Here is a 15,780-nt window from a genome sequence, read left to right as displayed (position 1 = left end):
GGCTACTTACGATCATCATAGTCGTGTGGCTTTCCCCATTTAAAGCTGCTTCTCTGCTTGTTTACCGCTTCGGGGAAGGAGAGGTTTGTACTGGGCATGCATGCACAGTACAGTTTGTAAGACAGAGATATGCAGGTCTATCTCCTGCAATACTAAAGTCCATAGACTGCAGTGGCTGAATATGGAAATAGCGTTAGCTATCATGGCCATGCTATGAAAAGCTGTACTTTTATTTTACAGTATATGGATCTAGGGGGGCCCATGAAAATGTTGCTATGGGGCCACCCTAGGTCTAGTTACGCCCCTGACTGCAAATCATTAATATTACATCAGCCCCCAACAATGGCCCCCTCCTTGTGAGTAGGTGACAAGGTATACACAAAACAATTTAGAATACATTTTTGAATTTGCCTGTCACCAGTGCTGCCTAGAGCGCCCAAAGCACTGCAGTAGTGATACTGGCGACAGGATGCCGTTCCAGGAACCCTGCTAGCCAGATGCAGGAGCTATGGGGCAGTGATGGTACCGCCCACAGAGCCCTGCATGACTGGAAAGCTGGAAAACCCATAGTTACGGCCTTGCCTGTCACACACTTGCTATAGTGCAGTGTTTCTCAAACCTGGTCATTGAACCCTAACGCTAGCTGCACACTATGCGTTTTTTTCAGTCAAACTGACAGCCGGCACAATATTTCTGCCAGTGGGCGGCCGCAATATCGGCAGCACACACTATACAATTTAAGTTGCAAAATCGGGCCATTTTTTTGGTTCGTGAATCAATAATTTGCATATGTCCGCTCACAAGGATGATGAGGGGGAAAAAAAAGGAAATATGCTCAGATTATCGAGAATACCCACATGATATCAGGACCTTTTTTAAGCCGATTTCATCTGCCAAAACTGACCGATTTCATAATAGAAGGAGAGCGTTTGTGGCCATTTTTTTAAACTTTTATTGACCACTCACGCCTACACACTACACGATAAAACAGGCCAATCACCCGATTATTGGCAAATCTGCCCAATAATTGTATAGTGTGTACCTAGCTTGACTGTTTTCCCTATGTGGCTGGAGCATAGGTATGTTATTTGACTAGCACAGTTATTCCTAAAGATATCTTGAAAACGTGCACTGGTATGTGGGTACACACATATCGTTAGATCTACTGACCAGTCTAATGATTTGGCAAGGATATGCGCAAACGACCTTGTGCATACACCTTTACCTATCGGCCGCCCGATGTCTGTCCAGAAGAACCAGCTGTGATGTCCTTATCGCTGGTTCCTGTGGGTTGGTCTGTCGCGTTTACCTACAAGCAGATGTGAAAGACATTTCTTTCAGATATATTGCATCTGCCATGCAGCACAGCCATTGCAATATTATATATCCTCGTCGATGGAATATTATATATACTAGTATTTTATTATTAGTTGGACTGAAAGCTGAAGCCTGGGCTTTCACTTTTAAGTAGGCATGTGTAAACCGCCTAGCTGGTTCACATAGGCTATATATCCCCTGATAAATTAACACTAAAGGTGCGTACACACTACACGATATGCTCCCTGAGCGATATCGTGTAGTGTGTCCCCGGCAGGCTGTGCTCAGTGTCGTTCCTGACATTGAGCACAGCCGCTGAACGATATCATTAACGATATCGTTCAGCGCCGGGCTCTCTTCCCCCATTCCCGAACATGCAGCAACCTGACGACATCGTCAGATTGTGCTGCATGTTCAGGCGATGGACAATGTCGGAAGCAACCAGCGGGAGTGCGCATCGCTGGTCGTTTCCGACATAAAAGTGCACGATTTGTGCACGATTACTGAGCGATTGCACGATTACGTCGTAATCGTGCAGTCGCTCAGTAATATCGCCCAGTGTGTACCCACCATTACCGTTCAGGGTTTGTATTGTTGAGAAAGCAGATTGTCGTGCAGTTGCTTGATCTGCAAGATTTAATTGATACATTGTGATTTGTAACAGTTTCTTATCACTGCGGTATTAGATGACAAATGGGCTCCTTAAGTTCCAGACACAGGGCCTGATTTAGAGACGGATGGTAATGCAATCGCAACTGCATTCTCTAATGGATCGCAGTTGTAAAAATATGCTAATGCCTTCCAAAGCACTGCCGAGCATAGGGACGCTCACTGCTGCCTTCTCATATCCGTACTACGATGTGCAACGGCGTAAACATCGGTAATGTTGACGCAGACCGGGCAGCCATGCTGCATATGTGGCAAGTCTGTCCAGCTGCAAACACTGCAGCTCTCCTGACACGCAGAGCGTTCTCATGCTGCACAGGAGAACGTAATGAATAATTATTGCACGCCCATGTAATGGCATTTAAGCAGTCAGACATTGCTGCGTTCTTCTAACCACCCCCTCATTACCACCCCCAAACGCTGACTGCCTGTCACTCACTTTACAAATGGTTTCTCTACACGAATGTAATCGCAAAACAATCGCTGCGCAGATGCGTTCTCAGCAACAATTGCCTGTTCTGCGTAAATACCACCATGGCATCCATCTTTGATCAGGCCCATAGTTCTCGTTATGTTCCTTTTGTGCTTAGCATTGGGTTATGGCCTGTATACAAGTGAAATTGCACTGTGGTGTAGACTGGATCTCCACAGAAAAGGGGAATTCTTGATGATGTTTAGCGTATACTGTGATCCGCAGCAGGAGAGATGCAGTGACACTGACAAGTCAATCGGATTTATAACTATAATACAAAATTTTTTAACAAGACTGCTGTGAACCTTCTATTTGTTGAAAGTGCTGTATCCATCTCTGTGTGCATGGGAACTGCAATTAGGAGTGTGTACAGGGATGCAGAGAAAGGGAAAGGGATGGCCATCGACCATTGATAGATCACAACCATCGATGGCCGATGGTAACTGGGTTCACATTGATGGCAGCGCTAGATGTTCAGAAAACATTGGTGGCGCCGGTCTGATGGTCGAGGTCTGCGCATTCGCAGCACAGAGCCAACGATGGCTAAATCATTGATGGTTTCTAACCTTGGTTTAACACCATCGATGGTACAGCTTTCAGTGCTCATCCCTAGGAGATCTTAGGGCCTGATTCAGAGCCGGACGCAATTGGCGCTCGCTCGTCCTGAAAATAGGGGTGGCTATTCAAATGAACCGTTCGCTCTTTGCGGTCTGTTCACGCCTCTAGGTCTGAACGAGCGAACAAAACTTGTGGTCGTTTTTTGGGAAAGTACGCCCCCTGGCCGCTCGCATCCTACGTCATGTCCGCTATTTATTAGATTAATCGAGTACATCGACCAGCGTATGAACTGCTCGCTATTCTTGTGGTTGGTTTTTGCTACCACAATTTTGCGAGCAGTTCTGGCTTAAAAAAAACCCAGTGACGTGGTCAATGACGCTGCTGTTTTAAATATGTACACCCATAAAACGCCCGTTTTGACCTTTAAGCACGCCTGCGATCGGATCTCCACTCCCCGTTTTCAAGCACCTTCCCCTGTTACCACCCACATACGCCTCAACCTGTCACTAAAATTATCAGGCATTCGCTATTTTGCGAGCACATGAATTTCGGCCGCACTGACTGGTTCGCGCATGCGTATAACGATCCGTACACATGCGCAGTTGGGCAAACATCGCTCGGAGCGAACGAGCTGCCGCTTACGAGTGGCTCTGAATCAGGCCCTTAATTTGTAAGTCCAGGAGAATTGTGATAGCTGAGAATTGCATCTTGTATGCAGAAGTAGTGGAATTGCTCTGTGGTTTTGGTCAATGCTGAAATAGGAGGACATTACCATTCCTTTGTAAATTAATCACAATTAGTAACTGTGCAAAATGGGCCTTATGCAGAGCAGGATGCAATTGTGCCCAAATTAGGGATGGACATTAAAAGCCCGTCATGGAATGGTTGCCAGGCTTCTGACGTCAAATCAAGTGATGCGAATGCTAACAGCTTTCTCATCAAAATCATTTGAAGGTCTAACAATCGATGGTTACTATGTGAACATGTGTAGAAGCATTTGGAGCTTCACGCATGCACACATTTCTGGGTGTCCGCAGCTGAAAAAAAACGTGACAGCCATTGGATGGGTATCGAAAGCTGCATCCGATGGCTGGTTACCCGCAATTTTATGAAAAGGGTACTTCCATTGGATAGGGAACATCAATGGTTGATAACCATTGGATTCCAATGTCCATCCCCGGTCTAAATCTCAATTGTAAATTGTGCTTCTTAAAAAAGCTGCAGTTGTGTACAGTATGTATATGTGTTGCATCTATTGCATAAAAATCTGTGCCCAATTTACATTGGGCATACGTCGTCATAGGAGCCAATTTTAAAATAAAAATATTGTGTGCTCCTTTATCCCCATATTACTGCATATACATGGTCAGTGGCTGCAGCAGCACCCACATAGGAGTCAGCTATGTGTCACAAATACTTAGTCATGTTTCTATACCCATTTTTATGCTTGTAAAATACGTATTTGGACTGCAATAAGATCTGAGAATACAAACCTCTGTAGTATATCCAATGTAACTTTGCATCAAGTCTGTAAAATAAAATCCCAAATATTTGGTAAAATGTACTTGCACAAACATAATATAGGGGGGAATTCAATTCAACGCGAATTGAATAGTGCCGGGAGCGAGCTCCCGGAGCTACTCAATTCCGTGCGCTGTGTGTTCAGAGAATGCCGGTTATCGCGCCTTAACACCCTTGTTAAGGCGCGGTAACCGCCATTTTCTGACCAAAGTGCTGGGACCAAAGCGGCACTTTGGTCGGATTTCTCCTCGCATCCCCAGGGTGGTGCGAGAAGAAATCCTTAGCCCGCCCAAACAATGCGGTGTATTGAATAGCTTTGGGAGCTCCCTCTCGTCGCTATTCAACATCTCGCTGAATTGAATTCCCCCCATAGTGTATGCCTGATCAACAATGAAAGCACCTATTGGCATCAGCCTCTCATTCGCAAGCAGCCAATTACAAGTGGTATGCTGGTTCTGATGAATACTACTAGCATAATTTAATTTTTTTTTTTTTTTAAACAATTTTTATTGACAGATTGACAAAAAGAACAAAATACAATGTCAGATACAAATATTTGATATAAAATATCCAATAACATACAAACAAATAAATATCACTAAGATATACAGCAGAAATGGGAGTGTAAACAGATATGAGTCCCATATATGAAACTTGGAAATTTGGTCATAAGGCCAACCGCATCATTTAGAAAGGTATTCCTGAACCCAGAACTTCCAATTGATACCATTCTGTTGAACCAAAGCACCGTCTTAATGCTTATTTTAATATATCCAAAACTGTATGAACACAGGGGAGCCATGTTTCAAAAAAGATTTCCGTCTGTTTTTCTTTATGTAAAGAAACTTCTGTCCAATCCATATAAAATAAAAAAGAATATTTGGTGTAGAATAAATTTACGGGAAGTGGATCAGTTGAGATCCATTGCGATAAAATGACCTTTTTAGCAGCTGCTGCCAATTTAATAAGTAAAATGCGGTTGCCCTTAGTCAGACCATCACTACTTCCAATGGAGTAAATTCCCCAAAAGAACCATTCTTTAGTTATTTTAAACCTAATCTTCAAACAGTTAACAATATAATCCTGAAGGAACTTCCGGAACACTTGAATCTGAGGGCAATACCAAAAGCAGTGCATAATATCTGCCTCTGGAGCACCACATTTGTAGCAGTTGGAATTTACTGCGTGTCCAATAATAAATTTTAATTTTGGGGTGAAGTATGCTCTGTGTAAGATTTTCTGGTGCATTTCGGTGTAGGAGGATGAGGACAAAATTTTACTGAGTTTTATATAGACCTCTAGAATACCTGTCATGGAAAAGTCAGGAAAATCTAACTTCCATTTTATTAATCCTGTCAAACCAGTTTCTAAATTTAGAGTAGAATGTGCATAAATGGATGAGGTGGAGAAGGGGTCTTTAGGTTTAAAAAAACAACATTCTGTCTAGGGAGCAAAGTTGATCTGGCTTTAAGCCTTGTGATACTTTTTGAGCGTAACTCACGGCTTGTAAGAAGGGAAATAGTGGTATTGGAAGAAGAGGGAATTTATCTTGTAGCTGTGAGCGAGAAATAGGGGAGAGATCATCAATATTTAGGAACTGATAAACCGAGCATAATCCTGCCGTGTGCCACACCTTAAAGATTGATGAGGTTACATTTGGAATGAAATTTGGGTTACCCCACAGTGGTAAAAATAATGAGTTAGATTTTGACACCTTCAAACTAGATCTAGTTAATCTCCACGCCATACACGTGGACTGTATTAGGAGATTTTCCTTTATCGAGACTGGGAAAGATATTGAGGGGGTGTGCAACAAGGAGATCAGGTTACGATCAGGGATAAAGGCCTGTTCTATATCTCGCTTCGTATAAACATCAGAGCCTCCTATCCAATCAAGTGCTCCTCTATAGTTTGCCGCCAAAGCATAGGTGCGGAGACATGGCAGATTAATACCTCCCAGGTCCCGTTTTTGTTGCAATTTAAACAACGATATTCTCGGGCGTTTACCTGCCCATAAAAATTTTGTCAGGGCTCTGTTTAAAATGACTAGGTCTGATTTGGATGGTATTATTGGGAGCATTTGTAAAACATAGAGAAATCTAGGAAAACAAATCATTTTGTACAAATGACATCTGCCCAGGTAGGATAAAGGAAGATGTGACCATCTATTAAAATCCGATATAGTCCGCGATAAAAGGGGAAAGAAATTGGTATCATATAGTTTGGTGGGGTGTAATGGTATCTTGATACCCAAGTAAGTGATTTAATCCTCGGTAGCCCATTTGAAAGGAAATTGATCTCCCCAGCCTAATTTAGCCTCCGGAAAAAAGGCCAAAGCTACAGTTTTTGTGCAATTGATTTTAAATCCGGATATCAATTCAAAAGAGTCAAATAGACTCATCAAATATGGTATTGATAAGTGTGGGTCCGCAAAGTATAGCAATAGATCATCTGCAAATGCAGAACATTTGATTTCCATTTGCGCTAGTTGAATACCTTTCCATCTAGTTTCATTGAAAAAGGATCTGATAAGGGGGTCCAGTGCCAAATCAAATAGCAATGGCGAGAGTGGGCAGCCCTGTCTCGTACCGCGAAAACGTGTAAAGGGTTTAGTATTTAGATTGTTGACAGTTAGAAAAGCTCTCGGTGTATGATATATAGTGTTAAAGATATGGATACATTTTGAGCCAAAGTTTTGATGGGAAAAAATTCTATTTAAATGTGCCCAAGAAACCCTGTCAAAAGCTTTGTCCGCGTCGCAACTAATAACTATATTGCCCTTCTCTCGTCCTTGATGGGTTTTAATCATGGCTGCAATAAGAGTTCTTACATTATGTACCGAGTGACGATTTTTGAGGAAACCCGTCTGGGCAGGGTGTAATATTTTTGGAAAAATCGATTGCAGTCTCATGGCCAGTAATTTAGTAAATATTTGTATATCTTGGTTCAATAGAGAAATCGGTCTATATGAAGAGACCAGTGCGGGATCTTCATTTCGTTTAGGAATCAAAATAATTTGTGCGGTATTGAAATCATGTGGGGCAGGTCCACCCTTAATAATAGCATTAAATCGATTGCAGAGATGAGGAAGAATTTGTGGGGAAAGGTGTTTATAATAGGCTGCAGATAAGCCGTCTGGGCCTGGTGTCTTTTCCGTAGGGAGAGTTTTTATAATCTGTGTAATTTCTTGATCTGTAACTTGAGCTGTTAATGTTTCCCTATCTTCATCAGTGATTTTTGACAAACCAGCCTTCTCTAGGAAATTATCACCCAAAGAAGGGTGATCCGGAGACCTCCTATAAAATGACTCAAAATATTTGAAAAAAGTCTCACTGATCTGCTCTGGTTTAGAGCAAAGATTTCTCAGGTCAGTTCTAATGGAGGAAATAGGTTTAGGTGCTGACGTAGATTTCACCAAATTTGCTAGTAATTTACCAGGGCGGTTGCCCCATCTAAAATATTTGTTCTTACGGTAGGTGAGATCTAGTCGGGCCTGTTCTTCACATAGAGTATCATAGACAGCTTTGGCATCCTTGTAGGATAATCTATTGGATTCCGAGGGGTTTATCAAGAGGGCCGGGTATTTAGCAGATACTACTGTAGCAGCCTGGGAAAATCTTTGCAGTAATTGTTTTTTTGGACGCGACATATGATATCAAATGACCTCTTAGGACCGGTTTTGATACCTGCGAAAAGAGATTTATATCTTCAATATGTACCTGGTTATCAGTGGTATAATTGAGAAATGTCTGCTATATATAATTTTGGAAATCTACTGAGGAGGCCAAATAGTCAGGAAAGCGCCAGTTATAGGGTGAAAGCTTTGGGACATCTAATTGTAACCGTAGTTTAACAGGTGCGTGATCAGAAATTAGTATATATTCAATATTTGCATCCACTACTCTGTGTAACAAGATATTTGATGTTAACCAATAATCCAGTCTAGAGAAACATTTATGAGGATGCGAAAAGAAAGAGTATTCCCTGGAAACCGGGTGAAGATGTCTCCATGGATCAATCAAATTCAAAGAATCTATTAACAAAGCAGCAGTAGACGGAGTAGACTGGTTCCCCCTCCCACACCTGGGGCCACCCGAGACATCCAGATAGGGATCCAACACTACATCGAGGTCTCCTCCCAAAATCAAAGGACCATCCACCCAGGATAGTAGAGTAGTATATAAATTGGAGAAAAATTCTGCATTGGGACCTGTAGGTGCATAGATGTTGGCCAAGGTGAAAGTTTCATCATTAATTTTTACTTTCAATAATAAATATCTCCAATCTACCTTTTCCTCCAAAATATTATAATTAAGGGATTTATTAAATAATATGAGTACCCCACGTGTCTTAGTTGTGTATGACGCACTTCTATATTCTTTCAGCCATGTATCTTTTAAATTGTTAGGATCAGTACAAGGCATTATTTAATTTTTGACACTGGCTTCACAAATAATACAGGTGTCTCAGGTGTGTATGCATCTACACAGGGGCCTAGTTGGAACTTTTTAGGCACCATAGTAACATTTTGAAGGGCCCCTGCCCCAATGCTTCTAGAAAGACACCTCTCTATACATTGATTGCTTATTTTATGTCCCATAGTAGTGCCCAAGTTAATTGTATACCCCATGGTAGTGCTCAACTTTATTTTATGCCACATTGTATTGCTGCCAGTACACATTACATCACACAGTGCCCCAGTTCACATTATGCAACAGTGTTCCCAGTGCAAAGGATTCCACATTGAAGTGTTCCCAATTCATATTATGCCATATCGTACTGCCCCAGCTCATTTTATGCCACATTGTACTGCCCCAGTTCATATTATGCCATACTGTAGTGCCTCCAGTTCATATCGTGCCACGTTACAGTACCCTCCAGTTCATATTGTACTGCTTTACCTTGTCCCCAGTTCTGATTATATCACAATAAAGTGCCCTGGGTCATTTTATGCCACACGATAGTACCTTCAGTTCATATTATATAACCTTAAACTGCCCTCCAGTTCATATTATGCCCCATTACAGTGTCCCCAGTACACTATAACATAAACTATACCCCCTTAACATCCAATACATACACCGCTCACTGAAAATAGAATGTCACACATTAAGAAGCCTAAAGCTGCATACACACAACGATTTTGTTACAAACGATTTTATGAACTATTTTGTCAGATTATCTGTAGACTTCATTAGGCCCCGCCCCATCACAGGGAAAGGTCAACGAGAAGGGGCGGGGCTAAATTATGCAATTCTCATCATTTAGCCACGCCCTCTCTGGACCCGTGAATTCTCTGTAAAATCTCCTCATCCTGCCCACTTCACTAGGAAGTGGACAAGATGAGGGAGATCTGCCTACACTTTCAGGGGTACGGGGGGGCTACCCAAAAAATCGGGAGCCTCCCGAGACTTCCGGGAGTGTAGGAAAGTATGGTCCACTTTATCATGCCAGACAACGGGCCTGACCCAGTTGCTTAGCAGGCAATACCGGGAACATAGTGAACAATTGTGTGACCTAAGTCCGGGGCCCCTTAACCTTCTGGGACCCATAGCGATGGCACTCACTATATCTACACCCATGAGTCTACATCCTTTAACAATTGTGTCAACACACCCATTCTCTCCCTTGTACTGCATCTCCAGGTACAGACGGGCATAAATTCCATTATCATGCCAATCTGCACAGGATTGCATGCGATCTTTGTGCATATGCAGACATTTAACGCAATGACACTGCACACACTGTTGTAGTTCACACACAGCGTAAGACTGATCTGTCTAGCATCTTGCCATATTGCAAAGCTTACAATTTATTATCTTTGTTTAATAGTTTTTAATTTTATTGTCTGAAATAAGAAGGGACTGTTGAAAAGCATCTAGAAAAGGTCTGTGTGCAAATGTCTCCTGTATTTCCCTCTGCTCCCCCCACCCTTTCCCTCCAGCCATGTCTGTGTACCTGCCTGCAGCTTTCCAGCCTGTACCAGCCCCCCCTGCAGTGCTTGAGACTGGGTTATTCATTACAGTCCCTCAGCCTGGAGCACAATTTCTGCTTGATTAGACCTTCCACCCTGCTTCCTCCCAGTAGCTCTGTCTGTGGTTCCGACACCCTATTAATAGAGAATAATTAGATCACATCCAAGTACTAAACCATCTGTCTTCGATGTTTGGGGAGGGGTCATACAGAGGAATGCAATTTAAGACTGTGTGTTTGGGGAGTTTCAGGAGTGTTGTCACCAATTTACTTGCCGCAGGACACCTAGAAGGTGTTAAATTGTTAGTGTGTTTCCTGACAGGAGGAGTTATGTATGCTTTTATTAGTCTTATAGGTTATGCAAAGATGGAAATCAACTCCTTTTTTTTTTCATTAACATGTATACTTAGGATTGTGAATGGAAAGGTATATTTTTCCTTCAGAAGTGACGTACAGTGAGGGTGGAAGTGCGTTTCCATGCCCATACAGTCCACCAAAAAAAAAACTTCTCTTCGCTCGCAAGACTTCGGGCCCAGTGGCTCTCTTTGCTTGCCACAGCCTTATATTCCCCCTCTATTTCCATGTGGGTAGTAGGGAATGACGTTGGATAGTAGCTGATGACGTCCGGGTACAAAAACTGAAGGGGATCTATCCACTTCCATTGTGAAATACCAAGTACACCAACAGGGAAGGGCTCAGTGAGGAAATCAAGACGGACTTCTGGGATTTTTTTTTCCCCGCAAGCCTACACTATTAATTCATAATATAGTGATTTTGTAAAACAGCAACCTGTACATAAAGAAATCCACAATTAGTAATAATCTATCATAAACATGTAATATAAAATACTATTATTGTTGATATTAATATCTTTATTTAGAAAGTGCTAACATATGTATTACATAGTGCTGTACATAGATGGGATCATAATACAAACAAATGTAAAATATCATAAATTAAATGACACTGTTGCTTCTGCAGGTGGTTGTGCCTTTTACTGTAGGTCACCTCAGCATCCTTATTTATCAGTCTATTTTTATGTAGTGCTAAGCAGCCACTTTTCATAGACCTCTGTGGTGGCATGTGCAGGTGCATTAGTCTAATATCTGTGATAATTCCACATAGGCTCATACATAGAACTGGCCTCTTGGGGGGAACTTGATGGAGATGACAAACTGGGGCCTGTGCCAGGCTCGTGCGATGACTATTTGTAATAAAATTTTTATTTTTGGAGGGATGTGTAGGAATGACAGGTACTTATGCAGAGCTGTCTGAGGGGATTGGGGGGTGGGGTCTGCCTGATGTATTTTTTAACACTGCAATATAAAAAAGGAGCTTGCACATTAATCTTCTTGGGGGCAGCAGTTCTATGGGCTTTATCCATATTCATGAAAATGTAGCCTATCCATTCACTGGGAAGCAGCATAATCACTGAGGCTATTACTGGCAGCTTTCAGTTACTCGCATAATGTCACTGTCTGTACACTAAGAACTAGTGACCTCACATGAGGCAGAATATGGCTACCTCAGCTGGAACCCTTTAATTGCATTGAGTGTAATGAGTACAACTTGATGATTTGTCTAAGGAGCTAAGCAGAAGGGGTTGAATGTATTTGGTGTATGACATAAGCCGTTTTAAATAAATCACGTGTAGTGTGCAGTTTTCTGCAAGATTGCCACACGCTCAGGAGCTGAAAGATACTGTAAAAGCATTATTTCCCATTAACTCTGGGTTCTCACTGGATCTGTGTGCCTGTGACAAGCTGTCCATCATCCTGTCAGTCAGTCCCTAGAGGATGCAATCATTCTAACTGTGTCTTAAAGGGGAAAAGTATTTGCATTCTTGTGCCCGTTGTCCTGGCTAAATTTTGCCACCCTGCCATGACACCTTTATTGGATTGGGCATTTTCTGCCCACAGGGCACATTTTCTGCCCTCTGTGCCAATCCTTTAAGCTGTTGTGTCGCTGAGCTGATATGAGCTGTATGTCCTAGGAAATAAAATGGTCTCAGAATTTGTATCTCTCAATGATGCAGCCTCCCACATGCTAGCGTTTCCCTGATTGGGTCAGCTGTATATAATGGTAATTTCTGTGGCAGGGCCCTATAACATTCTTAGCAGGTAGCCAGTGCTTCAAGACCACCTCAGGAGATTCGCTGTCTTCACCTGCTATTATTAATCTCCTTTTCTGTTGTGTTCTAGGGAAGCCGCGTGTGGCTCGTCGTAAATGGCAGCTTGGTCCCAGCAACTGTCACCTCCTGCAGCGATGGAGACGTCCTATTCACCACTGACTATGGGCAGGTAAGTGCAATGCAACAGGAATACAGGGGGTGAAGAAACCGTTGTCTGAGCACCATGGAGTTTGTTTCCGTGATTACAATATATTTTTTCCTTCAGAGATGCCTCTGTGATATCTAAATTCTCCCACAAAATACACTCTGAATGTATCTTCTCTGTCATTAATATTAACATTATTCCTATCTATAGTAATAAGTATAAATCTATCACGTGGAAGCCTGCTTCCTGCAGAATGCAAACAAAAATCCTTAGCAGCCAATTAAAGAATTGCTCTGAGCTGTAGAGATGCATTGTATATATTGTTCTAGCAACTAGAGATAAGCTGGCAGATCTCGGGGCTACTAACATACAGAGTACACAGTCATTTACAGCATGGGAGATAATAGGTGCCAGAGAGAATATGTGCTGGGCATTCTGACTGCAGTGTGTGTATATATGTGTGTATGTATGTAATATATATATATTAAAACTTTCAGCTGACAGAAGTTGGCATTGAAGAATTCTTCTGATATGGCCACCAAGGTTCTTATTCAATGTGTGAGATGTCCACTTGGTTCTGTGAACATACCCTCTCACCAAAGAAATCACACAACAATGTGGCCAATGGCCAAATATTAGTACATCCAGAATAATTTTATTCTTGATTAAATGTTAAAAACTAGCATTAAAAGCAATTGCTTACATCAAATGTATAAAAAGAGGTATCGTTGTTAACACCAATATGAAGGTATAAAGATAGCCTGGTGATTATCCCTTTGATTTTTGGATTCCAAGGCTGAACATAAACATGGACGTTATAAGCGGCACCCCGACCTTATGTGTTTTGTCCTTCTCACGGACTTCATCAGGGCTACAAATCCAGGGAAAATGGTAGGAAAAAAATAACAGCTCTTGGTCCACATTTAAAGAACTTTTTAAGCTTCCCCGAGATATCGTAATATTTGCTGTGTCCACAGCCGATTCTGGTTGACTACACCATCTATTAGTGTTCCTACCATTTTTCCTGGATTGGGTGATTTCTTTGGTGAGAGGGTATGTTCACAGAACCAAATGGACATCTCACACATTGAATAAGAACCCTGGTGACCACATCAGAAGAATTCTTCAATGTCAAAATCTGTCGGCTGAAACTTTTCAGTGGTATCTCAATTGTGGTTTTTTTATTGGGATTTTTTTATTGGTATTAAACTGTATTAAATCATCCATTTGTTAGCATCCTCTAAGTATTGTGTGTGGAGATAGATATATAGATATAGATAGATAGATATAGATATATATATACTCTATCTCTAATTATCTAGCTATATCTATATCTGATATCCAGGGGTGGTCAAACTCTGTCCTCGAGAGCTGCCAACAGTTCACGTTTTCCAGGTCTCCTCACAGAATCACAAGTGAAATAATTAGCTCCACCTGTGGATCTTTCAAAATGTGTCAGTGAGTAATGACAACATCTGTGCACCTGCTGGGTGACCTGGAAAACGTGAACTGTTGGTAGATCTCGAGGACCGAGTTTGGCCACCCCTGATCTAATCAATCGCAATTCGCTATATCCCTGACTATTTCTTTCGGGATGTAACTACTGTGAGTTGTAAATCCTGACAGGACTAGCTTAGAGGAGGAGTCACTCTGCGTTCAGAGACTCCGATTATTCCTCATTCTCATTCTTGTTATGTCCTCTAGAAATTTGGCTTAAGCTGTCTGCATATTATTGATTCAGGACCAGATATCACATTGTTCTGCCGTGGGTTCCTACTCCACTTAGTGCATTTAGTCATTGATTCTGGTTGAAAGGCGGAAGTAAGACAGTATACCAGCTGTTCACAGATGTGAATAATGTTATTGTAAGAGATGTTTCACATTCTTCAGTCAGACCCCTCGTGCTAAGATGTCATTACTCACCAAAAACTCCTACTGGGGGGAACTTCCAGTCTGCAGTCCAACACAGGGTGCGTGTGTCCCCATGTATTTTCCGTGGGTGTGAATGCCCTCTGCGGGGGTCCTGGGACAGTTATTATAGGCCAGGATGTGGTTACTACTGCAAGGGATGAGGCAGAAATCATCGCTCTGACATGATCAGGCTGGGAAATCCTGAATAAGTGGGAATTGCATGCATTCATTTAAAATCTGCGCTTGAAACAATTTGGATTTTGTTACATATAAAGGCTAATTTTACTACACACAAATTGCTGCCTCTGTTTGACAGAATAGTTTCATCACTAACCTGTGCTGCTATTATTGTTTACATACTTAAATTGGGTGTCCATTGTTCAAGATCTGCCCACTGCATTTGTTACTGATCTGTGTCCTCCTTTGATGAATGAATGCAAGTGCTAACATTAGCCAAACACACTGAATAATATATAAGTTAGGGTCTCAAAAGTCTTAAGGTGCCTACACACCATACTTGTCTACTTTTGAAAAGTAGTTTGAGGGAGATCATTTACGGAAGTAGCAAACGATACGCGCGGTGTTGGAGGGTGTGGCCAGCACCGCCCAAAAGGCATGTCTAGATCCATCTATTGGTGTATCTATTACTACGCACCCACACACACACAGTAATAGGACCCCCACACACACACAGTAATAGGACCCCCCCCACACACACACACACACAGTAATAGGACCCCCCCACACACACAGTAATAGGACCCCCCCCACACACACAGTAATAGGACCCCCCACACACACAGTAATAGGACCCCCCCACACACACACACAGTAATAGGACCCATATACACACACACACACACACACACAGTAATAGGACCCCCCCACACACACAGTAATAGGACCCCCCCACACACACACACAGTAATAGGACCCATATACACACACACACAGTAATAGGACCCCCCCCCCACACACACAGTAATAGGACCCCCCCACACACACACAGTAATAGGACCCCACCACACACACAGTAATAGGACCCCCCCCACACACACACAGTAATAGGACCCATACACACACACA

At 42.3% G+C, this 15,780-nt stretch overlaps 1 protein-coding gene across 2 annotated transcripts in view; it reads left to right on the top strand.

The window, feature by feature from the left end:
• LOC148524015 (unconventional myosin-X-like) overlaps positions 1 to 15,780 on the top strand; it is a 138,167-nt gene that overhangs the window by 26,084 nt on the left and 96,303 nt on the right. For both annotated transcript variants that reach the window (XM_088472279.1, XM_088472278.1), the window contains one exon: positions 12,709 to 12,807. In XM_088472279.1, coding sequence (XP_088328405.1) covers positions 12,709 to 12,807 — 99 coding nt within the window. The remainder of the gene's footprint in view (positions 1 to 12,708; positions 12,808 to 15,780) is intronic.

The sequence above is a fragment of the Taudactylus pleione genome, unplaced genomic scaffold, assembly GCF_031769625.1.
Source record: "Taudactylus pleione unplaced genomic scaffold, aTauple2 ptg000122l, whole genome shotgun sequence".
In the NCBI taxonomy this organism is placed as follows: domain Eukaryota; kingdom Metazoa; phylum Chordata; class Amphibia; order Anura; family Myobatrachidae; genus Taudactylus; species Taudactylus pleione.
This window is presented reverse-complemented; position numbering and strand designations above follow the sequence as displayed.